This window comes from Gymnogyps californianus, chromosome 1 (assembly GCF_018139145.2).
Source record: "Gymnogyps californianus isolate 813 chromosome 1, ASM1813914v2, whole genome shotgun sequence".
NCBI classification, from domain to species: Eukaryota; Metazoa; Chordata; class Aves; order Accipitriformes; family Cathartidae; genus Gymnogyps; species Gymnogyps californianus.
In genome coordinates this window covers 126075811-126101220 of record NC_059471.1, presented here as the reverse complement: position 1 = coordinate 126101220, position 25410 = coordinate 126075811, and the positions used below count along the sequence as shown (strand labels likewise).

At 38.8% G+C, this 25410-nt stretch overlaps 1 protein-coding gene across 1 annotated transcript; it reads left to right on the top strand.

Annotated features, from left to right (window-relative positions):
* Positions 1 to 200: 200 nt before the first annotated feature.
* On the top strand, positions 201 to 25410 carry ATG3 (autophagy related 3). Its single transcript, XM_050915428.1, has 12 exons — positions 201 to 287; positions 3416 to 3457; positions 6748 to 6797; positions 8043 to 8113; positions 9887 to 9994; positions 11991 to 12040; positions 14068 to 14149; positions 14640 to 14674; positions 15446 to 15601; positions 16267 to 16394; positions 22814 to 22882; positions 25188 to 25410. Exons 1-12 carry the CDS (start codon positions 216 to 218, stop codon positions 25267 to 25269), a joined length of 945 nt encoding a protein of 314 aa, XP_050771385.1. The 5' UTR covers positions 201 to 215; the 3' UTR covers positions 25270 to 25410.

Below are 25410 nucleotides of genomic sequence, written 5' to 3'. Positions count from 1 at the left end.
GCATCGCCGCTGGGCCGGGAGTGACGCAACGTTGAGCGCCTGTGTGTCGTCACGTGTGTGCGACATGGGGTGGGCGGGGACGGGAAGGGCTCAGGGAAGAGCGGGGGGGTCACGTGACCGGTGGGGGCGGTGCTGGCGGGGCGGCCGCCGCCGCGGAGATCGTTGGCCGAGGGGCGGGGGAGGCGGTTGTCCTCCTCGCGGGGCCCGCCGGCAGCATGCAGAACGTCATCAACACGGTGAAGGGGAAGGCCCTAGAGGTGGCCGAGTACCTCACCCCCGTGCTCAAGGTGCCGGTCCGCGCGGGAGCCTGGCGGAGGGGCGGGGTGAAGTGAGGGGAGGCGCGCGCTCCCTGTAAGCGTTGGAGCCGTTAGGTAGGGGTGGGGGGAGGCGCCCCCGCCCTCTTGCGGCGGGGCGGCCGCGGAGCCATGAGCCGCCGGGGTCGCGGGTGGCGACGGAGCAGCCCCAGCCTCCCCCCCCCCCCGGGGTGTCGCCTGCAGTGCAGCCGCTGCTCGCCCGCTGGCGGCTCCTTATGGCGGCTCCCTCCTGCGCGGGCATTTCCCTGCCGCCCCGGTGGGGTCTGAGGGGCGCCCGACCGCCCCGGGAGTCGCTCCGCCTTCCCGGAAGCCGCCCGGCGGCTGCGGCTTCGATTGTCGCCCGGGCCCGAGGAACTCTGTCGTTGCGGCGGCTTTACGCAACCGGCGGAGGGTCTCCGAGGGCGCGGTGTTCCCTCACGCCTCAGGGGGAGGTTGTGCTGGGGCAGCCTTGCGGCGGTAAAGCCATCGGCCTTCATCCTGCGCCGGGGCGCGCGGGATGGAGGGAGGCTGAGTTGGAGCTCGCATCCCATTAGGGGTGGGAGCATTCACCTGGGAGGTGTAGGCCTTCGAAGACCAGATGTTGCTGGTACTACTGCTCGAGGAATAACTTATTTGTTGCTGTTTTCTATTAAAGTGGCTAAAGTTTAACTGATTGTGTGACTAGGAATGGAAATCCAAAGGCGCTCATGTACTGATAGGCTTAAGCCTGGTTTCAGGAATGCATTGCAATGGTTATTTTGGGTAAGAGTGCAACTTGTTCAGCTGACAAAAAAAACCCTAGTCACCTCTTCATTATGTGAGCAGGTATAAAGTTATGTAGCATAGCTTATTTCTGTATCAGCGTTACTATATTAATACAAGCCTCTGTGCGCTAAAGTAATTGCAATAGTAGAAATGGGCTGTTTAGTTCTTGAGAGTGAATTGTAACAGTCTGCTTGTAAAGGTGGGCAGCACATCTGTTATAATCCCTGTTATTGCTTATTTAGGTAGAAACAAATTGTGGTTTTCTGCAGTTGTTAGATTACATCCCATCTTCTGTCTCCTATTTACAAATACTTTTTTATGTAAAACCCGACTTTGTGTGTGAATGCTTAACTTGACAGCAGTTCTTTCACTACTGATTTTCATATTTTTCCATGTTTTTGAAAAAATACTTCTGCTGTAATTGTTTATGACAGCAACCTCTCTGCCTGTGGTTTTATGGTGTGCATTATTCTGTATGCCTTGTACTCTGCGGCTTAGATTTTTAGGCAAAAGACAGTGATACTCAATTATTAATTGAACTTGTCCCTCCGTGGTATATAGTATGCTCTTGCCTGGATAGTGGAGCTTTCTAGAGTTGCCCACCAATGTGACATATATGGGCTGCAGTGAAGTTGTGGCGTGGAAAGGTGAAGTGACTTGTTTACCATAGTACAGTTGCTGTTGCACAGCTGGTGTAATAGTGGAGGAACTCTTGTGCCCAGATGTACTGTTGGGAGGAGGCAGGAGTAGAACCTCCCACAAATGGGAGGTGATAATATTATATGTATGTGTTCCCTTTACAAGGGGTTGAAATAAATACTCCAGCTTGGTAGCTTCGGAAGGAAACTAGACCTGTGTCTCTCCCTAGCTTGCATACCACAGAATGTACAGGGATGAAAAAGTGAACTGTTTATCCTGAAGGAACAGAGGATGGATATTTTACATATTTTCCTTATGTAATTCCAGAAACACAAGTTTGTGCATGTTCCCTACTGCTTATAGTTCATTTTGAGGTTAAATAGTAAGTTGTTTCCACTGTGGTGTGGAGAATTCTCAGTTTTACAGCAATCCAAATTGCTAAATTAGCATTGTTTGAGTTTCTTTGATTTCTGTTAACAAGCATATAGTGATGTTACGGTGTTTGTACAACTGCTGTTTTGCTTATCTTAATCTTGTTTTTAAATGTCTCTTCTTTAGAAATGAGAGAGAAAGGAAGTAATCAGTATGGTATGAAACAGGTGTGCTCATTTCCTTTTACATAGCACAGGTGACAGCATGCACCAGAGTGAAGCATCAAGAATAACCAAGTTAAGCAGTGGCTGGTTTTCTTTAACGGTTTCCTAATGATTGAATAAGGTGAAGTTGTAGCCAAAAGTGAGGTACTTTTCAGTTGCTGCTTTTAGTCTTGATTGAAAAAAATCATGACTTCTTTAGGGCAAGAAGTTATTCAGTAATTGATGATGCAAAAACTTGGAAAGTGAGCTATGCCATGATTGAAATTGTATTCTTTTTCAAAAGCCATTCTTAGATACCTCTAATGCTGGGGAATAGTAGGTTTCTGTGGTGCTTCAGACTTTTCTGAAGGAAAAAAATCAAACAGAAACAGAAGTCTGACACAAAATACACTTACTCTAGATTTGAATATGCTAAAAAATGTTGTATCCTTAAACTTCATGTCGTCTTTAATGCAAAAGTACTTCATTTCTCCATGCAGAACTAAATCATGTTGCTGCTTGCCATCTATTCTTTCATCCATAAAAAACCACGACCATATGAGAAAATCAAAACTGTTTCCATGGAGTGCATAATGAAGGCACAGAAATGGGTATTAAAAAAAAAGTTAATAACTAGGTCTTACTACATAACTTTTCCTACCACAGCGAAAAGTCGGTTTGGTCATTCATTTCATGACCTTTCTTAACTGCAAAGCCTCATATTGATGCATTGCAGTGCTGTTCAGTGCCTAGAACAGTCCCAAAGTCCTGACCATGAGAATCGCTGATTCCAACTGGTTTTCTATCTCTGTTTTTTCTGGCAAATGTAATACTGAGTACCAGGGATCTTTTCTTCATTACTGATATAATTGGTTGTAGCAAAAAAATTATTTTGTATATGTGATCTTTTTTCATAATACCCCACATTCTGCAACAAGTAATTTTGTTGAGCCTTACATTATAGGATGTGGAAGTAAGCTGCCTATCAGCCCTGGCAGAGGTTGCCTCCAAGACTGATTCACAGATCTCTGTGGACGGAGCTAGTTCCAAGACAAAAGTAGAGCAGATGTTTGTCTTACCAGTAAAGTGGGGTACTTTGATTTGTCAGCAGTTCTCAAAATTTCTAAATTTTCTTTATTGCAGGAGTCCAAGTTTAAAGAAACTGGAGTAATTACACCTGAAGAAGTAAGTATTTAGAAACTTTGAAATATATTTTGAAAGTAATGATAAATTTTACTCAAAATTACCATGTTCATCTCAAACAGTTCATGTCTTTGCCAACTAATTATTGCTTCTTGAAACAATTTCCGCAAAATGGAAGTTCTAAATGGCCTTTTTACTCTACAGATGAAGTAGATCAACAGAATTCCTCTTGAGATGACACTTGACATCTGAATGTGGGATGCTTTTTTCCTGTGTTATATTGTGAAAAGCTTGTAAGAAAGCTCGTGCTGGGTCAACAGCTCTATTTGTCATGGGAGTTCAGGACTAAAACAGGAATATATTGATTACAAAAGTCTTTCCTGTAAGCAGCTCAAAGGGGAACTTGTATCTTGGGAATGGTCTTTGCTTACCTCAGTTTTGGTTTCTTCCAGGGCTCTGGCTAAATCATTACATATGCTTGTCCACACCAAGTATCCAATGATTATTATTTTTTCCCTCCTCTTCTCTGTAGGCTACTTCAGGCTGGTTGTATTTTGGATTGCTGCCAAGCAGTTGTAGTTTTTCAAGGAGTCTGCTGTGAAGAGAAACAAGCAGGATTTTTTGTAGAATAGTGAAAACACTGTTTGTGCAGTGCTATTTTGACTTCCTCGTTCTGCTTTTTCTCATATTAAAGTGCTACTGTTCTGAAAATACATTGTCTTTACAGAGGTATAAGAAAATAATGTTAAGACTATTAGGTAGAATGAAAGAAAAATGAGACAAAATGCACAAATGTGAAGATGAGATGGAAAAAGATGGAACAAATGATGACTGATACAGGTAGATAATGTGGACAGATGTATTTTTGCTAACGTTGGTACCTAGCATTTTTCTGCTACGTTGCATGGCAAGCAAGCACTCGTGCTTTCTATGATCCAGAAGAGTACCGCTCAGAAAAACAGGCTTAGCAACATGATGTTCTGCTGTCCTGATAACCATACATATATGTGTGTGTATAGAAATGTTTATATATTGTGTATTACATAATAATATATTTATAATCTGTTATATATAAAACAAATATAACAGAATGTCTAGACAAGTGTTCTACTAATGCTTAATCCCTTCTTGATCTATGGGAGAAAACTTTGCAGTAGTACTGAAAGGAAAGGTACTTTCTATAGAACGTAGCAAGAACCACACTATGTTACATTAAACAGTGCAGCATTTAAACACCAGTAAGAATGCGAATAGTATGTATTCTCTGTATAAAGTTAGATGCTGATAGGATGAATAAATTGGATCGTTCAAAGCAGTAGTCAAGGGAAACAATTATATAGCAAGATTAATTTTTTGTTAAATTTAGATGAGACTGGAGCAATGATCTGCTGATTGTCCCTTTGACAGTCTTTCCTCTTCCCTGATGATTTTGGTCGTTATATAGTAATGATTGCTAAAGAAGAATTGAAAGTCATCAGTAGGATGCTAGGATGTTGTCTTCGAACGAGTTTGGATTTCTTAAGTAATGAATCTCAATTCAACTGTATTTTAGTCTGAGATGCTGACTGTTTTATAGACTTTGTGGGGTTCCTGTGGCTTGCCTCTGAAGATGAATCAATTAGCGATAAGGCTAAAGATGACTCATTAATCAAACTCAACACCTACTCCCTCTTTTCATACATCTGTGTACTTGATTTAATTGCAACAAACTCTTCCCTGTCATGAGTTCTTACTAGTTAATACCTCAGAAAGATAACACCTAGTTTAATTTTATATGTAAGTACAGACAAATCTTAAAAATCATTCTTTCCAGGAGTAGAAATAAGATGTTGTCCTAAAATTGATCTCTTGCCACTTTTGCAATATTGATTCAGGTATGAGATAGCATTAGTGCTTCAGAAATAGGAAGTGAAACCAGCTAGATAATTTTGCTGCCTAAGCTGAAGAAAATGGAAAAGAAATTTCAAGTATTGTTTTAGGTTTTTGCATCTGTTAGACCCACAAAGAACACTTTAAATTTTTTTCATCTTTAATAATATATTTTAACATCGGTGCTACAAACAGTGTTCCAGTTCCTTGAACAGAGAATTTTAAATAATTCTGGAGTTTCATGTGTTATTTATTATTATGTAAAGGCTAATGAGTTTTAAAATTTTTATGTGTACTGGGAGGGATTACTGTTTTCTTTAAAGTGAAGATTTCACTTTTGCTAGAGGCTTTTGTTGGAAAATGGGTGAAAGAAAGCACTTTTGCAGAGATTAAATCTGTTAATCCATATGCAGTGCGTGGTGTGGTGTTTTCCACTATGCTGATATGCCTCGTTTTGGAGGACATGGTGAGAAAATGGCTGACACGCTGCAAGCCTGTTGTGTCACGCTACAACAGCATCTGGTCAGCTAGGAAGTATGTTGTTATAAACTGGCATTTTAAGACAAGAAAGCAACTGTAGCAAGAGTTGTGCACCTCATTTTCAGAAGTAACTGGTGCGAAGACCACACAAATTGCTTTTCTTGAGCGCATGCTTGCCTTCCTCAATTTATGTGTACAAAAAATAAGCCCAGTGGGATAGACTTTGCTGGGTAAATTTTTAGTTTGTACACAAGTGTAGCATGAGTTTTCCAATACTGCTTTGCAATAGTGATGTAATTTTATAAAAGCCCTTATCTCTGATGCTAAGAACAAGTAGAGTGAAGATTTTTAAAAGCTATTTCTTCAGAACAAAGTTATAACTAAGTTTTTCAATGTACTAAGTACTTGGTTATCCATATTTAGTTAACATCAGTGGTGAACTATTAGAGTGATGGTTGTTACTTAAAATGTATACTGTTTATTCCTCTGTTGCAGTTCTCTCACTGATTCAATGAAATTATGTCAGTCTCGCTTTTTTTCTTGCTGCAAAATTGTTTTGAACACCGAAAGAGAATTAATTTTTTTTTTTTTACATTAAGCTCTTCATTGCCTTTGTAAAACTTTGAAGAATGGCAAATAAAAACAGTTTCTTCATCACAAAGTAAACAATGTTACTGGGTCTAGAAACTTTTTTGCTTGTTAGAAGACTGGTAGGTAATACCACAGCTTTTTAAACTTTATCTGAATTTGCTATTGTGCTTAATACGCATTTCCTTCAGGTGAAGTCGATTTAGTCTTTGGGTTTTCATGGTTAGCTGAGAAATGGAGTTAAAATAAAGCATCAAATTGATATAAACAGTTATTAGTTACATAGTTAATCTATCAAAGGAATGTGCAACTGGAATATTAATATTGAGAAAAATTGGAGATTGTTTCCTTATGCTGTATTTAACAGTACTTTAATTTTTTTCCTGCCTTAACAGTTTGTCGCAGCTGGAGATCACTTAGTTCACCACTGTCCTACTTGGCAATGGTAAGTAAAATCAAAAGAATTATAGAAAGCTAGCATCCCTACCTGTGCTTTGATGTGTTTCTGTTGGATGCAACTATACAGTTGTCTCATTTCAGAACAGTATATGGACTCTTCCAGTAGAACTTGTGCTGTTTTTATGATGAAGCTATCTTTAAGTCAGGCAGGACTTACTTATTACTCTGTGTAGCAGTAGTTGAGAAGAGGATTTGTTTGGGAATTTTTTGTTTGTTTATTTGTTTTCCTAAGGTTTTAGAGGAAATAAGCTGGTACGTACTGTGAATGCTTTCAGTGCTTAGCTGCAGTAGCAGTATGTCTCCCTGAGCTTCTCTTGGTGATTGGTGATTGAAAAAGCAAAGGCCATGTGCAACTGGAATTGCTAGGAAGTAGTTGTAATTGGTATATTTTAGACAAGCATTTGTTAATTAAGTATGCTCAAGTTGGCCCACATCAGATCACTTTGAGCAGTGCTTGCCCTTGGAAATCCCTTATCTTTCCTGTACAATAAGGGTGCAAATAAGGTGCTTCCTGATGTTTTACTGGTGTCTTGCATTATAAAACTAATCAGTGCCTAGATGGGCATTGTCTGTGCCATTATCATCATCAAGGTTCTTGGCTCTGTACTGGGCCATGAATTGCTGAAGGAGGAGTTATTATGCTAGAATCATTGTTTCTTGCCCTTTTACTGTCTCCTTCAGCGAAAACATGATGTTGAGTCTGACCTATGTGCCAGCAGTTTGAAACAGGCTATTTAGAATGTTACTCTTATTTCAAACCAAAAACCACTGAAGGTGAAAGCAAATGCTTGAGTAATGTGAACTTGGCAAAGATTACTTGAGCTCTAGTGACTATGGGCAGGTTTTATATTTATAGAGGTCTATTTCTTGCTTTTTCTGAAGTTGCTTTCTTCACACATTTGGGACTATGTTGTTGCTGATCCTAGAAAATTTCATATAGACAGACTAGATTGTTCTGTCAACCTGTCTTTGCTTGGCCATTTCAAAGTGAAAGTAGTTTTTGAAACAGAAAATAGTTTTGATCCAAGACTCCATAGTTTAGGGGTGGCCAACCTTTTTGACTCCATATCAAAGTCTTTGTATAGGGAAGAGTGAAGTCATAGCAAACAGATTCTGAGAATAGGTAAAGAGAAGCATATAAAATGTTCCTGATATACACTGAAATTAGTAGGGTTCTTTTGTTTGCAGATCATCAAATTCTCAACCTTTTATGGTGCACTTCATTTTACAGGGCTTCAGGAGAAGAACTAAAAGTCAAGGCTTATCTGCCAACAGACAAACAGTTTTTGGTAACTAAAAATGGTAAGGCTGAAGTTTAAATATAAGTGTTCTTAGGATTGATAGCATGGTTGACTGTGCTATCAACTCTACTGATTGTCTGTATTGACAGGGGAAGCAAATGTCTTGCCATTTTGGATGCTTTGGCTTTGTGATATTAAAAAAGTTTTTCCTGCACATCTAAAATCTTTTCCTTAGACTAGTTGTTAGCAGGGCTTTATACTAGTAATACAGCTTGCCTTGGTGAAGTAGAAATGAAGTTTAAACATTATAAAACCTCCTTGTCTGTCTTTCCCTTCTCCTGTCCTTCAACTCATACTCAGTGTCTAAAAGGAAAATATGTTTATTTTCCTCTTTCTTTTGGAAAACTCAGGCTATTGAAGTGTTCCCGAAATGTCTTTCACGGTGACACTGACACTTCTAGTTCAGATATGTAATTAATGTCACTGTCCCTGTCAATAACAATAATATAAAATACAATTTTAAATAAAATTTTGATCAGCTTTATGGTTGTGTATATATAATACTTGTGGTGACTACCTTTTTAATGAATAAGAAGGCTAACATCTTGGCACAACCATGGGGAAGTAATTTTCTCAAAAGATCTTGTATCAAAATGTGTCAAAGATAATGCCATTAGATGAACCTTTAGTACTAAGAACAGCCTGAGGAGGTTTTTACCTGCAATGGGTTGTATTTTATACTTGGATTTCACTTGCTGGCTTTTGGAGTCTTGCAGTGCACTGTCATGTGAAAATGCTTACAGTAGTGTTGGACAGACTTTCCTAAGATGGTCCTGATGGCTGGATGGCCAAGTGATCTACTTTGTTTCTCTTTTCCCCCTGCTTCCAGGGTCCCTCATTGCTCTGATCCTTCTAGATCACATTCCAAAATAATGTGTTTCCTGCTGATGGTTTACACATTGGCCTACCACCTGAATAAAAGTTGTGGGCTATGAGTGAGGCCGGGAGCCATCCTACAGACCTCATTTTGGAAGTCTTTGGAGAACTTCTCTTCACTGTGATTTTCACACCCCTCTCCTCCCTTTCTGAAAGGTCTAAGAGCAATTTACAAATTCTGCACTTTACGCAGCAGGGGTTTTTTTCTCCGCATTAGTAGAAAAGAAGCATTTTTTACATAGTCCTTGTTTATGATGTTGGAAAATGTCTGTTTTGCCTTAATCAGATCTGCATTCTTTCTTTGACTATTTTCTGAAAACTTTGTATAAGTCTGTACTTGAATGGCTCTGTAATGCATGTGACTGAAGTTATTCTAAATAACACATTAATTCTAACGTCTTCTAAACTTCTAGATGTTAATTTATAATTAAACATACCTAATATATCGCATAAATAGCTGATGCAAACTTCTAGCAGAATTCTAAAGACAAATCAGTTTGGTAAAATGCTAATCCAGGCAAAGTTGTACTTAAACTAAAAGTTGTTTAGCGATGTGAAGAAAACTAATAGGTTGTCTCCAGTTGTTAGCAAATGAGAAGTTAATTCTTTTCTAATCCTTAAGAGTCTGGATGAAAGTGCTCTAATGGGTAACAGAAGAATGAACTTTTAAGGCCACTCGAAGTGTTGTACTGTACATGAAATAAAGTATCTGGTACAGCACATCAACATATTTTTTTAAGTTCATGCTTTTGCATTTGAAATATAGCTTTAGGATTCCTTAAATAAGGATATATGAGAGACTACCACATTTCAGAAGGCCTTGTAGGATAATTTCTTGCTCCAGTCTGGGTTTGTGTAGGAATGACTGCACTCATTTTGTTTTGCAATTTTTTTGCAGTGCCATGCTACAAAAGGTGTAAGCAGATGGAGTACTCAGATGAGCAGGAAGCAATTATAGAAGAAGATGATGGTGATGGGGGATGGGTAGACACTTTTCACAATGCAGGTATTCGAAGTCTTGCTTCAGACTTTGCGTTTGGTAATCTGAAAGATTTTCAGTTTCCACTCTTAGAAAGTAAAATCTTTCTTATATATAGATGGCTGTGTACTAGTATCTAATCTGGAAGAAATAATACATTGCCAGCTACCCACTTGATTGGTACATGACTGCTCAGGTGTTTAACTGTATGGCTGTACCTGCCTGAAACAGGCTACTTTTTAGAGGAGTTGACAATAAATTATTTCAATATTCTTTTATTAAAGTTCTAGGAAGTTATTTTTAAAAATGAGCTGTGTAGTGGCTCATTCCTTGGTAAGGAGATCCTGTGAAGAGAGTGCTGGTTTAAATTATTTGTTTGAAGAATATGCAAACTTCTCTTTTCTGTTAAGATTGCATGTGAAGCACATTGAGATTTTTATCTTAATGATGACCTCAACTGACTTAATTATTTCAGTGTTTCCCAATCTGTTGAATTGTTGGATTGAGCTAAAAGGGGGAATCATTAGAAAATAGCTATTATCTTAGTATCTGAGGTCACTGGGGGAAGCCGGGGGGGGCACTAAAAAGAAAGAAAATATTAAGTACATAGATTAGTGTGGGAGATAATCCTTTTTTACACTAAGTCCTTAGATGAGCTTGTGTTTATAAAGAAGTCTAAAAATTACTGCTTACATGAATCTATCTCATTAGCTGTTCTAGCACAGCCTCTTATAAATCCTTTTGTTCTTTTCTAAGAATTGGCAATTTTATTAGTTTTAGTCTGTTTCTCGATGTTCTATCATGAGTTAATAAAATTTTGTCTTTCAATGATGTTTTCTCCACCATTTCCAAATCTAGTTTTTACTTTCTCTGGTGTAAATTTTTTGCTGTAATGTGGAAGAAGTTCTCTAAATAGTTCAGCCAGGGTGGGGAGAAAAAGGGTGGGAGAAGATGCCTTTTGTTTCTGTAGATGTACATTTTCGTCATTGGCAATTCTTAAATGTATCACGGTTCATAATTGAACACCCCACACCAAAGAAATCGTTTGGCATAGCTTTGTCATGTCCTTGAATTAAGGATGCATTCTCCATCCCTGCTGTGGATAGACTCCTCTGCCAAGTTTTTCTTTTTAGGGTTGACTGGTTTGGGCACCATGCTGTGGTAGCACAACTGTAACACTCTGACTAGACCTGGCCAGGTCTCCAAACACTGTCAAAGGAGATAAAATCCTGTTTCCACCCATCTGTATAGATGTCCTTTATAACACCACTTTTTCTGGTAGGAAAAACACTTATGTAAATGATCACACAGCCACTAGAAATGCATTGTTTCCAAGAAGCATTCAACTGGCATTCCTTTTCTTTAAACAGTTATTTCTGCTGAGCAGTTACTTGATTCCAGGTTCATTCTCCATAGTGATGTAACTTATTTTCAGCTGAAGAGTTAATTAGACAAATGTACTGTGGCAACATAGAATCTTGTCATGTATCCCAAAGAGTACTGGGTGAGAGCTGCAGTAAAACTAGAAGGCTAATGAGGAGGAATTAAAGAGTTGATACTACTGTGATTTGGGATGTTTTTTACCCCCACTTCGTCTCAGCTAAAAGCACTGAGTGTTCTGCTACATTATGCTTTTTCACGAGCACCGTGCTTTCAAGAGGCTCAGAAATATTCATAAATGCATGCCTTGCTCATGAAGTTGAGTTCCATTATTGTGATGTGAATGCCTATCCTGAACTCACTTTTATGCAAAAAATCCTTAAAATAAAAATCCAAATTACTTTGCAGTGTTCCATCAACAAAATTTGTATGATATGCAACAGCTGTGCTGTTGTGCTCTGTTACTGGTATGGTTTGTTGCTACCAATACCAAATAAACAGCCCGTCAAATATCAAAATTGTTGAGAGATCTAACTTGGAAAAATCATGTGCTGCTTTCTGAAATCTTTGCAACCTCTTTCTATACTATTCTGTAACAAAGAAACAAGCTTTTTTTAACACAAACTTCTTGTTCAATTAACAGGTGTAGTGGGTGCAACAGAAGCAGTTAAGGAGATCACACTAGACAGTAAGGTACTTGTTTCTGAATTTTTCTCTTGCTTTATTAAAGGACCTAAAGGTAATAGAAGTCTTACCTGCAGCAATCTAGTACTGCCTGTGAAAGATTAAAATATACTTTGTCACTAGGTGTGTGGCAGATATACATTGAACTTCAGAGCCCATAATATTATTCTAAGCATGTGCATCTCCTCATTACTATGTGTTTACTGAGGCAGTGTTCTTTTTGGAACGTCTTTAGCCAGTGTGCTTCTGTGCCAGGCTTCTACAAACTGAAAATGAAATTCTGTTTGCAGTGATACCGCACCTTTGTGTCTCAAGAAACTAATGTTTGGAGATCCACTGTAAAGAAATTTTTATATGGAAAAATAATGTAGGGATGTAAAGTATTTCTTTACTTTAACTACTGCAAGCAGAGTTTTAACACATTTAGTCCTGTTTCACAGGCTTGTACCATCAAGTTTAGGAGTACTAAAACTGTTTAAATATATACGTTTTACAAAGTCATCAGTTGCTGCACATGTTTCCAAAAAGTCACTCTGCAGCAGGAGCCAAATCTGAAACTTAAGTCCTCAGGAAACTGAGAACAACTGGAAGTACTTGAAATGGAAATGTGTTAGCTAACGTGTTTAAGAAATGTGGAGAAAGTCACAGAGACACAAAATGCTTTTAAAGATGAGTTGGTTGTTAAAGTGGAGTTCTGTCTGTGTGCTATGAGAGTTTGTTAAACCATCCAAGCACAAAGCTTCGGATTCTAAAAATTAAGGGGGAAGGGAATGGGCTGCTGAATGCTACCACACAATTGTAAACAGCTCAAAATGCTATTGATATGATGAACTGTGAAGTACATGTATTTCAAGTGAGACTGTGCTGAACATAGTAAAAATACTGCTTTTTCACAAGTCAGTAACATAAGGGTGGAAGAAACACTCTAAGGAATACCTGAAGGTGATCACTATTTCTGCAAAACACAATAGTTGCAGAATGTTATTGTGATTCATAACTGCTGTTGTGTGTTATGAATTGGATTTCACTTCTAATATATTGTATGTAGAAAAACTTGCTTGTTGTACAGTACTTCATTTCTTGGACCACAGGTCCAACGCAGAAGGACAACCCTTTTTCTGCTAATGTTCTGTTTGCCAAAGCACTTCACAACTTAGTTTCTTACTGGTTTTGGTGTTTTGTTTTTTTTTTTTAATGAGGAAACCAGCCACCTGATGCTTACCATTAGAGCAGCTTCTAATTGTAATCATTATTTGGAGTATTCTCCTAAAGTCTTCATGAAACCTTCGTAAATTGAGACCTCCCCCTTCTGAATTTCACTGGGGTTGTCTGTTGGGTTCAAATGCTATGCGTAGGCCCACAACGCCCAAAAGAAAAAGTTGGCTGAGGGCTTGTGCTGTATTCATTTCTGTTGGACTGTGCTTCCTCAGACAATGATATCAAAATGTGGTATCTTTTGGGACTCGCTTGTGTTTTAAAAACAATTATGGAACTGGATAGTGCTCTTAGTTTATGGAACTGGATGACGCTCTTACTCATATGATTTAGCATTAGGTAGTCCTGCAAGGAGCAGGGAGTTGGACTCGATCATCCTTATGGGTCCCTTCGAGCTTGAGATTTTCCACAATAACTGCTGCACAGTTGGCTGTGGGTTAGGACATACAAAATCTTAACCTACATATTTAGTCATAGCTGTTTAGTCATTGCCTTTCATTTGAGATAGGTAGGTTTTTTGAAAAGAATTAAGGGCTGTTTAACACCATGTTTATTCTTCTTTGCTTGGGAATTAAAGCCAGGTTACAAAATCAAAGGAGAAATTTTAAAGCGGATTTTTGATGTCATACCAGAACTTTGAAACTAAGATTGGTTAAATAAGCAAATATTTTAGTTCAGTATAGTCCTCCTTAATATTGCAGAAATTATTGTTCTGGTTCACTGTATGTATTGACTGGACTTATACTTTAAATTTGCTGGGGCTGTTAGGCTGTGTAGATGCAGCAGTCTTTAAAGCAGTGTTTTCAATTTAACTTCTAAAGGATAATATAAAAATACCAGAACGTTCAGCATCTTGTGAAGATGATGATGAGGAAGATGAAGGAGAAGCTGCAGACATGGAAGGTATTTCCTTAAATTGGGTGGGATGTGCTTTATTTCAGGCCTTTAACTAAAGCAGTGAACTATGAGAAAACACTACTCTTTCTTTTCATGGAATGCATGCTGAAAAATTCAGCAGGTATATGCTCTTTATTATCTTTTGTGTGGTCTTATTGATGCATGTTTACTCTAACTTGCCAAAACCTGTGTGAATGTTAGTGACTGGGAAATTAATTTGAGTAGCAGAGCAGATCCAAGCAAGTATAAATTAGGGATTTAGCACAGCTTCCTTCCTGCTTCATACCTACACTTAATCTGCCTACTTAAAACCACTTAAGGATTGCTCATCATGTAGTTACTGTAGTCTTGGTCAAATTTGTATTAAAAAAGGTGTAGTCTGGTTTGGGGATTGGGAAGTCTACCTGAATAAAACTTCTTTAGATATATGTAGATTGTTTTAAAGGAGTTTATGAATGACAAACTGAACACAGAATCTTATGGGTCTTCTTTTCAGAGTATGAAGAAAGTGGGCTATTGGAGACAGATGATGTGAGTGAACAGTTCTCTATCTTGTCTGTTACAGTGCTTATCACCAATATGAGCACAGGCAAAGTAAGAATAATGATAACAAATGGATGACGTAACAAGCTTGTTAGGAGCAGTGGGATTACTGAGCCTGGTTTCCTGTGGATTTGTCTCCTGCGAACCTACTGCAGTAACCTTAACTTTTAGGTCCTCAAAGATTTTGATCACAGTAATTTTGCTTTTTTTGATGATCCTTTTCGCTCTGCTTACACATAGTGCTGTATTCACAGGAGGTAAAAAATGCAGTGGTTGTTCTTGAGGCTTACATGTGGAGGATGAGTGGTGTATAGGTTCAATAGATTACACTGATGCACCAGACTGTCATGAGGGAAGACAGAGGGCATCATTATGCGTGGTACTCTGCTAAGTCTTCATGAACCTGCATAAACGGAGACCTCTGCCTTCTGAATTTCATCGGAATTGTCTGTTGGGTTCAAAAGTTATTGGTGAAAGGAGGGAGGGGGATGGGACAATGTAGTTGCATCCTTCCTTAAGAAATCGGACCTTTTTTGAAAAATAAAAAACCCCACCAAACATAAAACCAAAAGCCACTTGGTGGGAGAGAAACTGATACTCCTAATTTAAAGGTAAAAACAAAACCCAAAAGCCTATGTTTTTTAATGCTCACTTAAGAACATTAATTTCAGTTTTACAGTTTTACATAACTACTTAGGATGGGAAAGGAGGGAACCCAAACAAAACTATACTAATGTTGTCATTTTTACCTTGAACCAGGCAACGCTTGACACAAGACAGATTGTAGAAGCTAACAAAGCTAAAGTTGATGTTGGAGGGGAAGATGCTATTCTACAGACTAGAACTTATGACCTCTACATCACTTATGACAAATATTACCAAACTCCAAGGCTCTGGTTATTTGGATATGATGAGGTATAGCTATGTTGTTTTTTTCCCACTTCTGTGAAATTAGACTCACCATGGCAAATAGCAAGGCTGTTTTGTTGCACAGTAGAAATTTAAAGGAAAAAATGGTGAGAAAACCATTATACAGTCAGGGTTGCAGACAGGACTTACGGTACTTGCAAGAAGTAGGAACAGTTTCACTGAAAATTGTACTTGGTAACCAAGCACATTTGGAAGGAAGGAAATCATGCTGTGTCATCTGAGTTTCTGTTAGCTCTGTAGAGCTAGTAATAACCCCAGTAAACTTAGTCAAGTAAGTAGGTATGTGTTTTCATGATCTTCAGAGGGAGAGGATTAGATAAATTATTCTTCCCTTTAATGACTAAGTTTCTTGAGTTAAAGTTGGTTAGAGCTTACAGCTCAAATACCTAGATGGGAACCTAGGTGGTTCTCAAATATATTGACTTTACAATTCACCTGGTATACTAAAAACAAAAATTTGTGCAGTACTATTTCTACACCATATGGATTTTAACACACTCAGTTCTTTCAGTGTACCTTCAGAACTGTTGTATATTAGATGCTTATAATTTACAGTGCTTCATCTGTTAATGATGTTAGAATCTTTTGCTCCTTCTCAGCAATTCTTTGTTAGTGATGCTTTTGTTCTCATGTTCCTTTTTTCCATGTAGCAACGGCAGCCTTTAACAGTAGAGCATATGTATGAAGATATTAGTCAGGATCACGTCAAGAAAACAGTGACCATTGAAAACCATCCTCATCTTCCTCCACCTCCCATGTGCTCAGTTCATCCATGCAGGTAAGTCTTTCTGGTCTGATTCAACATGCAGGCACAAGGCACTTCACGGGTCTTGTTAAGGATTTGGTTTATGTTTTCTGGATGTACTTCCACAGTTGGCTGCTATAGTGGTCCATTAGCTTCTGAGGGAGTATGAAAGGAAGATATCAGCGATTCTCTGAAGTCATTCCAGTGCTCACTGCCGCAAGTGTGTTCTGCAGTTAGAGCTGTCTTCTCTCTGCTCAAATTGCTTTTCCTCCACTTCCCTATGGACTCCAGAAGATGGCAGACTACTAGAACTCTATAAAAGAAAGTTCTCCTATACTTTCATTTGCTGCTTTTTTGGGAAGTTAAAAGTATAATGTGTACTTTGGGAGCAGAAAAAGCTATTTGAACATGAAATAACTCTTTCTTATTTTGTAATAAATACATTCTGCTCCCCCAGAAGTCCTTGAAATTTTACACTGATAAATAGAGGTCCTCTAATTGCCACACTGAAATATTTGTGAACACAAGTGCAAAACACACTTGTGTTTTCAGGGTTTTTTCTGTTGCATTTTCCACATTTCTCACCCAAGACATAGGGAGTCTGTAGTTTCACTAGCTGCACAGGTATTTTTTTCTAGGTCTTTGAAAAGTGCCTTTCATCTTAGAAGTAGGCCCTAACATCCTTTTAGGTGTCTTAGTAATACAGAGTCAATATCTTAAACAGTGTAATTCCTCAGCTTCTTGATAATATGACGTTCTTAGAGCTATGAGTTTGGGGTTTTATCTCATTTTTAAAAAAAGAGACACCCTTTGTAGTCTTGCATATGTTTTAAAAAAAAAAGTCTGGATTGCCCCTTTAAGTCTTGTAACTTTTTTTGACTTAAAGAAACACTTCTGGGATCCATGTCACTAGCTGAGATGTCAAATAATCAGCTTGTTGTTGACAAGCTTGTGGTAGTTTTTGCAGACTCAAAACATTCTTATTTCTGGTTTAGGAATTATTTGATCATAAGATTAGTCTTGGGAAGGGTATACCATTCTTGAGAGACAGAGAGAGCAATGGAGCTTTGCACCAAGTAGTTTATGGCTACTTTTGATCTTATTATGAGGATGTATATTCATGGGTGTTGTAAATCTATCTAGTGTTTCTTCCAGTTCATAGTTCTTTAACTACTGCTTTACAACAGTCTTTGCTTTCACCAAGCAGTCAGGCTTATATCTGGACAATATTGAGCAGAGAAGCCATTGTACAACTGGGAAATAGCTTTTTCCCCAGTTTAGCTGTCTTGTAGAAAATTTTAAAGTGGTAAAGTTTATTGTTGGTCTTTAAATCCTCAGGTTTAAGTCTACACTAACACAGTAGACCTGTGAAAATGTCAGTCTCGGTGCTCAAGAGTAGTACAGGAAACAGTAGTACAGGAAGTACTTAAAAACTGTTAGGAAAAGAATAAAGAATAGAACAGAAAACAACAGCATAAGGCCTCTATTAATCTGTGGGACCACCCACATATTGAATACTGCAGTACAGCTCTGGTCATCTGTTCTGTAGTCTGTGAGATGAAGGAAGACTAAAACTGGAAAAGGTAACAGAGGGGTTATCCAGGATAACTGAGGTTATGAAGATCTTTCCCATAAGAAATGATTGAATAAGCTGGGACCCTTCAGATTTGGAAAAGGCAACTGAGGAGGGAGTTATGATTTCTGTGACCTTCATCATGAATGGCACAGAAGGTAAAGTAACAGGTGTTCAGTTTTTTCTAATAGTAAAACTGCTAATAGTAAAAATGCTACTCACTGCTGGCATGTTCTAAGCCAGAAAAAGGATTAAACTCTGCACACAGCACCTAACTAAACTAAATATTTATTTAAGCAATATGATGTTAATGAAAGAAAAATTTGTCAAGAGGTGTTAAAAGTGAAGTTATCAGAATGCTCCAAAATTAGAAAGTCCCTGGGTTGCATACTGCTGGAAACTAGTAGTACTTTGGGGAAAGCATTACTAGGTCCTTGCTCCGGCCTCTTTCTTGAGCATGTACTGTAGGATAATAAGCAGGACGAGGTAGACCTTTGGTTTGATCCAATAAGGTATTCTTGTACCTTATATGAACATACCAGTCTTAATATGTCAACCTGTTAGTAACTTTGACTGTCTTATTGTTTGCTGTCTGCAGGGTTTTGGATGAAAAAATGGATGCAGCTTTTTGTGCAACTAGTGTTTTTGAAGGAGTGTGAGGTGGGGTGAATGTAGGAAGGCTTAACAGACTAACTAGGAAGATGATTAATAGAAGAAAAGGAGGAGAAAAGGCCTGAAGCCAAGGCTTAATTTAGTGATTGCTGGAAGCCCTGCTAATAAATTGGTTGGGAAGAAGCTCCTGTTGATGGATGCAGGCTGGGAGGACTCTCAGAAGAAACAAAGATGACCAGTTATTTGGGCATGACAGCCCTCACTGACTAGGTAGGCCTGTGGGTTTTATACTGGGCTGTGGCTGCAATGTAATCTGCTTAATTTTGTAGACACCTTTGCAGAGTAAGAACCAATTTAATACTAGTCTGTGAATTTGGATTGAGAGTCTTCATGGATGAGAGCTCTGTGTGCATGTTTTCACTTCTTCCTCTGAAGCCAGTGAAGTGCCAGTGCCTTTGTTATGTAATCCGCATCTACACTTGAAGAAACGGTTTGCATCATGGCACTTGTTCCAATTAGTCTTCTAAGCATGGAAGAGATGATTGTATCACAGTGAGACAGACTTGTTGGTAGTCTTAAATGTGGAGGAAACTGTCTAGTCCTTCTCAAAAAGCAATCTAGTTGACCAGCAACTGCTTAACATCAGAAAGGTTTGAAAAGGTCATCTTGAGACTGTGAAGAAAGAGGCTAACAGTGTGTCTAAAATGGAGGATTTAATTATGTTCTCTTACTCTCCGAGGTGAGCTATTCTATTTTCTTAAATTGGTAAGGCTAACAGCTAACAAGGTCTGGGCTTCTGAGGTGAAAAATAATAGCCAAAAATGTTGTTTTGTTCTTAATTTAGCTGGGAAGTACCAGTGTTTAGCTAGCTGTGCTGCTGTTGCTTCCCTGCACGTTACAAGAATTGTGTAATGCAGGGTATTTGGATGGTCCTAAACTTACTTGGCTGTTTCTTGTGACGTGTATATCCCTATGTCATGCGTCAGAGAAAGGGAAGAAATGGCAGTCTGGTGCCGCTGTCAGCTGCTTGAGATTGCTTCTATTTTGAGTAGTTAGTTGAAACTGTTCATCTTGCAGCTCTGCTCTACATTTTATTTCTTGTCAGCATTTTTATGGTACTAGGAGGAACGTGGTCAACTTCCTCATTAATTGCTGCGAACTGGTTTATTCACAATTCTCAGCTTTTTTCATGTGGGAGTTATGAAGGGACTATCAAACTAGTTAACTACTAAACACATTTACAATTAGATCTGAATTACTTGCACTGATTCCAAGGGCTTATTTTTGTCTATTTCAGAATAAATGGTGATGGGCTTCTGAAGTCTTTTTCCTTCTTATGTACTGTATAAATATCTGCAGGGAAGTGACTAGAGGCAACTGCAAGGATCAGTGAATTGTAGATCTTAATCGGCAGTAGTCAGTTAACCTTCTGAGTGTTTCTCCCAATGATGACATTTATGGGTTTTTCCACACCTGTCTCACTGTGTGTGAGCAGTTACAGACACTGAATCAAATTCATAGGTAATTTTCTTTTCTTGAAAGTACACTGTCCTAAAAAGTCTTGTGTTTTCCCCTCTGTTATAGAGGCTTATAGTTGTTGTCCACTACACTGAGAGCCCTGTGGAAGGCCTTTTATCTCTATGAACTGTAAGGCGGGGGGGGGGGGGGGGGCAGGGAATGAATCATTTCTGGTGTTGGGTTTTATCCCCATATATCAGGAAGGCTTTTATTTTTTACTTTTACTTTCTGATGGTATTTATTTCCCTTCCAGCTGATACTCAGGCAATGTTAATGTGTCAACTGTGCTGAATTCCAATGTGAAGTTAATAACAAATACTTTGACTGACAGCTTTGGTCAACTGCAAAGCAGGAGAGGGGTTCTTCAGCTGAAAAGCAAACGTTCCTGATGAGAGCATAAAGGGTTGTCGAATCAATCTAAGAAATCAGCTTCTTTCAACTTATTTTTAACCCCTTAGTGTATGGTCTTAACTCTGTATATCTCAATTTATTTTCAATAGAAGCAGCAGTATTTCTGACTTGGAATATGACTAGTAACTCATTTATTTTACTTGAACCACCTCAAGAGTTGGTTGGTATACGGGAAAGTAAATTAGGTGATTTTTAGATGTTTTAAATGTCTGATCTGTTTGATAGCTCAAGTGATCTACAAACAGGTCCTGGAACAAGCGCTGGTGAGCATGTAGTGTATTTAGTCATCTTGAGTTAAGAGTTACTTCTGGGGGAGTAGAGATTTCTAGATAGCAGGATATTTTAGATGACATTTCTCCCAAAGTTATCTTATTTCTTTCCATTATGGGGTATACATACTTCATATTAATTCCTCAAAATTTTCTTATAGAAGGAAACTGAAAACAGGAAACAAACTTTTGAAAGTTTATAAAGCACCTGCAAAGCTTTTCAGGGTAACTGTATGACAGTAACAATGACCATTACTGTGGCCATTATGGAATTCCAGATATCTAACTAGTCCTTGGAAAACAGAAAAGAACAAATGTCATTAAGATGCATGAAGTTGAGCCAGTATCCTGTTAAAGACTTCTAATAGCTGTAAGGTGACCTGTATTCTGTGCCAGTACAAAAAATAGTCCACTGTTACAGACGAGGTCAAAGCTTAAGTTTTGAAGGTGGCCAGGTTCCTATATAGAAGCAACTGATCTTGGCACCTGATACGGCATGTGTTCTGCAGGGGCATCATGAGGATCCGGAATTGGAATCAACTGTGAGGGTTAGCTGATTTGCAAAGACCAACAGCACAGTGAATGACAAATGCTGACCTTTAGTATTTCCCCAGACTTGCGTGTTCCTGTTTACAATGTGTCTTGGTAACTTTGCAACAGCTTCCTTCCTTGTGTTTGCAGTCACTGGCAGCATGATTAACTGTGGAGGTAACTACTAAATGCCAGTTACTGGTCAGCTATTTAGATTTGCATAATGGTATCAAAGCATGGTCAGAAAGTTACGCAAACTCTGCTTACCACTCTTCCTTGTTCTCAGTAGGCACATAGGTTGTTTCAGGACGGGTATTTTAAACTACTACTGTTAACTAGCTTGCAGTGTTGTGTAGGTGGATGTCCATAGTAGCCCTATGTGATCTCACTGATAAAGATTGCCTACAGAATCATGAATTTAAAATAAAGTTGAAGTATAGGTAAAAGTAAGATGAGTTACACAACCTGGGAGTTTGTGTTAAAAATATATAAATAAAACCTCAATTAACCATACAGTAGTTCTCCCCTCAGATTTTGTATGTTCTTCATCCTCTGATTTATGGGGTATAAGAACTATCCTGAACACAAGACCATTACTTCTGAATTGTAACTGGTCATGAAAAGATTTGAAGTCTTCATCACTGGAGATATTCAAAACCAGACCAGACAAGGTCCTGAGCAATCTGTTCTGGTTTACTGCTTATTGAGCAAGGGCGGTTGGACTAGGTGATGACCAGTGTCTTCCAACCTTAGCTATTCTGTGATTCCATGTTATATTCCCAGGATCAGCTTTGTACACAAACATTTGTGTGGTTCATAGTAGGTCTGGTATGTCACTGATGACTTAAAGTCACTCCCCTGTAGTGCTTTGCAATAACAGAGTCATGAGAGAGAAGCAGGTAGCTTAGAAACTGTTGATCTGCCACAGAACCCAAGTTATCGCTGTAGCCAGAGAAAGTTTCCGTACCCTAAGTCACTCCGAGCACAACAGTTCTGAATTTCTGCAGGGTTGGTTTAGTCTGCCTTTCCTAGGAAACTATGAATTGTGTAAGTGTTTGATACCACATAGGTTCTACAAATTTAAGGGTGCAGCAGAGGCAGCTGAAAAAGTTGCGGCAATTTCTAGGCATCTTTTTCAGGAGTCATCTGGGAACTTCTGGTGGCTTGCTGCTGGTGAGGATTACCTTCTGGGGACTTACCTAGTGGCTTCTGTGGCATTTAGCAGTTAAAAATTACACTAGTGACAAGCAATATGTATTGACTCTCATTATAGCACTCAGTCTACACTGTAGCATAGAACATCTTTCTCTTTCCTTGTGAATGTAAGGAGCTGGCAAATAATGTTACATTCATCACGTAGTATTAACTTTCCGTTATTGTTGAGATTTTTTTCCTTAGTAAACTGAAAGCTTCCTCTTGCTGCTTCTGAAGCTAACAGTCCAAAACTACTTAATTTGCACAAAACCTCATATTATTGAGATGACGAGGGAGCTACTTTTTCCTTGAAATGTTTTTACTGTTTCTGATCTGTTTTTCAGGCATGCAGAAGTGATGAAGAAAATAATCGAGACTGTTGCAGAAGGTGGGGGAGAACTTGGAGTTCACATGTATCCTTTTTTGTTACTACATCGTATTCTTAGAGATTTCTTGCAGTGTAAGGAGCTGTTACCTCAAGGTTCCTAAACTGGAATGCAATTGTGTGTAAAAGCAGTAAACAGCTGTTTGTGGTAGCACTTACTAGAGTTCTGGGATGAGCTCCTTTGTGCAAACAAACTCTGTTAATCAGTTGTTGGGGGTGAGGGGAGGATGGCAGGAGCAACGAGGAAAGTAGGTAGAATTGAAGGGACAGGATTGAGCCCTTGTTTGTAAGGGTGTGAAGGAGGTAGCTGTGAGTATGAAACTGAGATCCCAGTGTAGGAGGATGACGCTGGAGGTTCGTAGACTCTGGCCAGAATGTAATCACTCCTATTGGTACAGCAGCTTCTGTATTAGATTTGAATCTGAGATTCATTTCTGAAAGGTGTAGAGGTCCCATTATTCTCTACTCTGCATGTGAGCAATATCTTGGTAAAACATTCAGCTGACAAAAAAGCAATGAAAGTTATTGAAACAGTTCTGAACATCAATATCAAATGCCTCACAAGTATAATTTTCTTTTAGCGAGGTGACTGATCTTAGTTATGCTTTGTAGTAATTCATACTGTGTTTTCTGACTGAAGTAACCTCCGTGTTAGAAGCAAGTGTGTCCTTTCAAAATAGTGTTCTAACTGCTTTTGCTGCTATAAGGCAAGCAAGGAGTGATTACTGAGCAGCTATAGGCCCTGAATCAGTAAAATTCTTGTTCGCTGTATGAGTAGAGATTTGCTCAATTTGTGCAGCAAGCAACTGAAACTGAAATGGAAAATAACTTTTCTGGCAAGGTAGTTCCTACTCCTCAATAGTTAGAAATAGCTTATTTTCAAGATTTTGATTACTTTTTTTGCTATTGCTAAACAAATTGAGGGGTTTTTAACAGGCAATTTCTTCCCTTATTATCATATAGTTTGTGTTTGTCAAGAAACGGTCCATGAGACTGACATGCCAAAATAGTAGGTTTTACTTATATCCAGTACCAACGTAACTTAATTATCAGTTGAAAGTAGTGATTTATTTTAATTTTTCAGTTTGCTGTCTGTCTCAGTCCCAGGTGGACAGACAGTTTATAATTATCCAGTATACTCCAGACTGCAGATTCAGGCCCAACATGCATTTGAAGGTGATACACACAAGGGAGACGAGGAAGGTCTCCTCTACAAAGGCAGACTTCTCAGCTTAGCAAAGCTAATCTCTCTACTTTCCCTCATCAACAGGAAGGAGCTCTTTCAAAGGATGGTTCAGAACAGGAACCTATTTCTTTTTCTGAGCCACTAAAACACTGAGGAAGGAGCCTGCTTTCCCTGCAACTACAGGAAGGTAGCTAGGGATTAGCCCTGCTAGGTGCAATTCACTTTGGCATTTGTTAATAACAGATATTAAGTACGTAAATGCGATTGTAAATGTTTGTGTGGTGTTTGTAAGATTTATTGAAAATAACTCCTGGTTCCCTGCTTTAACTAACTTAAAACAGGAAGGTCTGTATGTTTGGGCAAGCATCAGATGTCATTACCAGAGTTCTGCTGTATTAATTTCCCAGTCTCTAACTGTGTAATTGCTAGGTGTTATTTTCCTATTAGCAAGAAATACTGTTGAGCGGATGTCGTGGTTTAACCCCAGTCAGCAGCCAAGCACCACGCAGCCGCTCCCTCACTCCCCCCCGCCGCTCCCAGTGGGATGGGGAGGAGAATCGGGAAAGAAGGTAGAACTCGTGGGTTGAGACAAGAACAGTTTAATAACTAAAGTAAAATATAATGCTAACAATAATAATAATGGAATAATAATAATAGTAATGAAAAGGAATATAACAAAAAAAAGAAGAGGGGGAAAAAAGAAAAAAAAAAAACGAAGTGATGCACAATGCAGTTGCTCACCACCCACTGACCAATGTCAGAGCCATGATCCGTCCCTCCCAGCCAGCTCTGCCCTGTTTATGTACTGGGCATGATGTTCCATGGTAGGGAATATCCTTTTGGCTAGTTCAGGTCAGCTGTCCTGGCTACGCTCCCTCCCAGCTTCTTGCACACCTGCTTGCTGGCAGAGCATGGGAAACTGAAAAGTCCTTGGCTTAAGATAAGCGCTACTTAGCAACAACTAAAACATCAGAGTGTTATCAGCATTATTTTCATACTAAATCCAAAACCCAGCACTGTACCAGCTACTAAGGAGAGAGTTAACTCTGTCCCAGCCGAAACCAGGACAGCAGACCATTGAATGTGACTTCTGCTTTGTTTTACAGGATTTCTAGCTATTGCACACTTTCCTTAACAAGAAACTCAGGTACCTTCTTATTTTCTTGAAATTTGTACAGGCGGTCATTCCAACGATAGAATATGACTACACAAGGCACTTTACGATGTAACTAAAATAAGAGATGTCCTCCTCTGATTATCAAATCTTTTTTTTAAATAACCCATCCATGTGACTTATATGACATTATACACAATTTCTGTAACTAACCTTTTATCAAGTTGATGCATTAAAATAAAATGTTCCATTACCA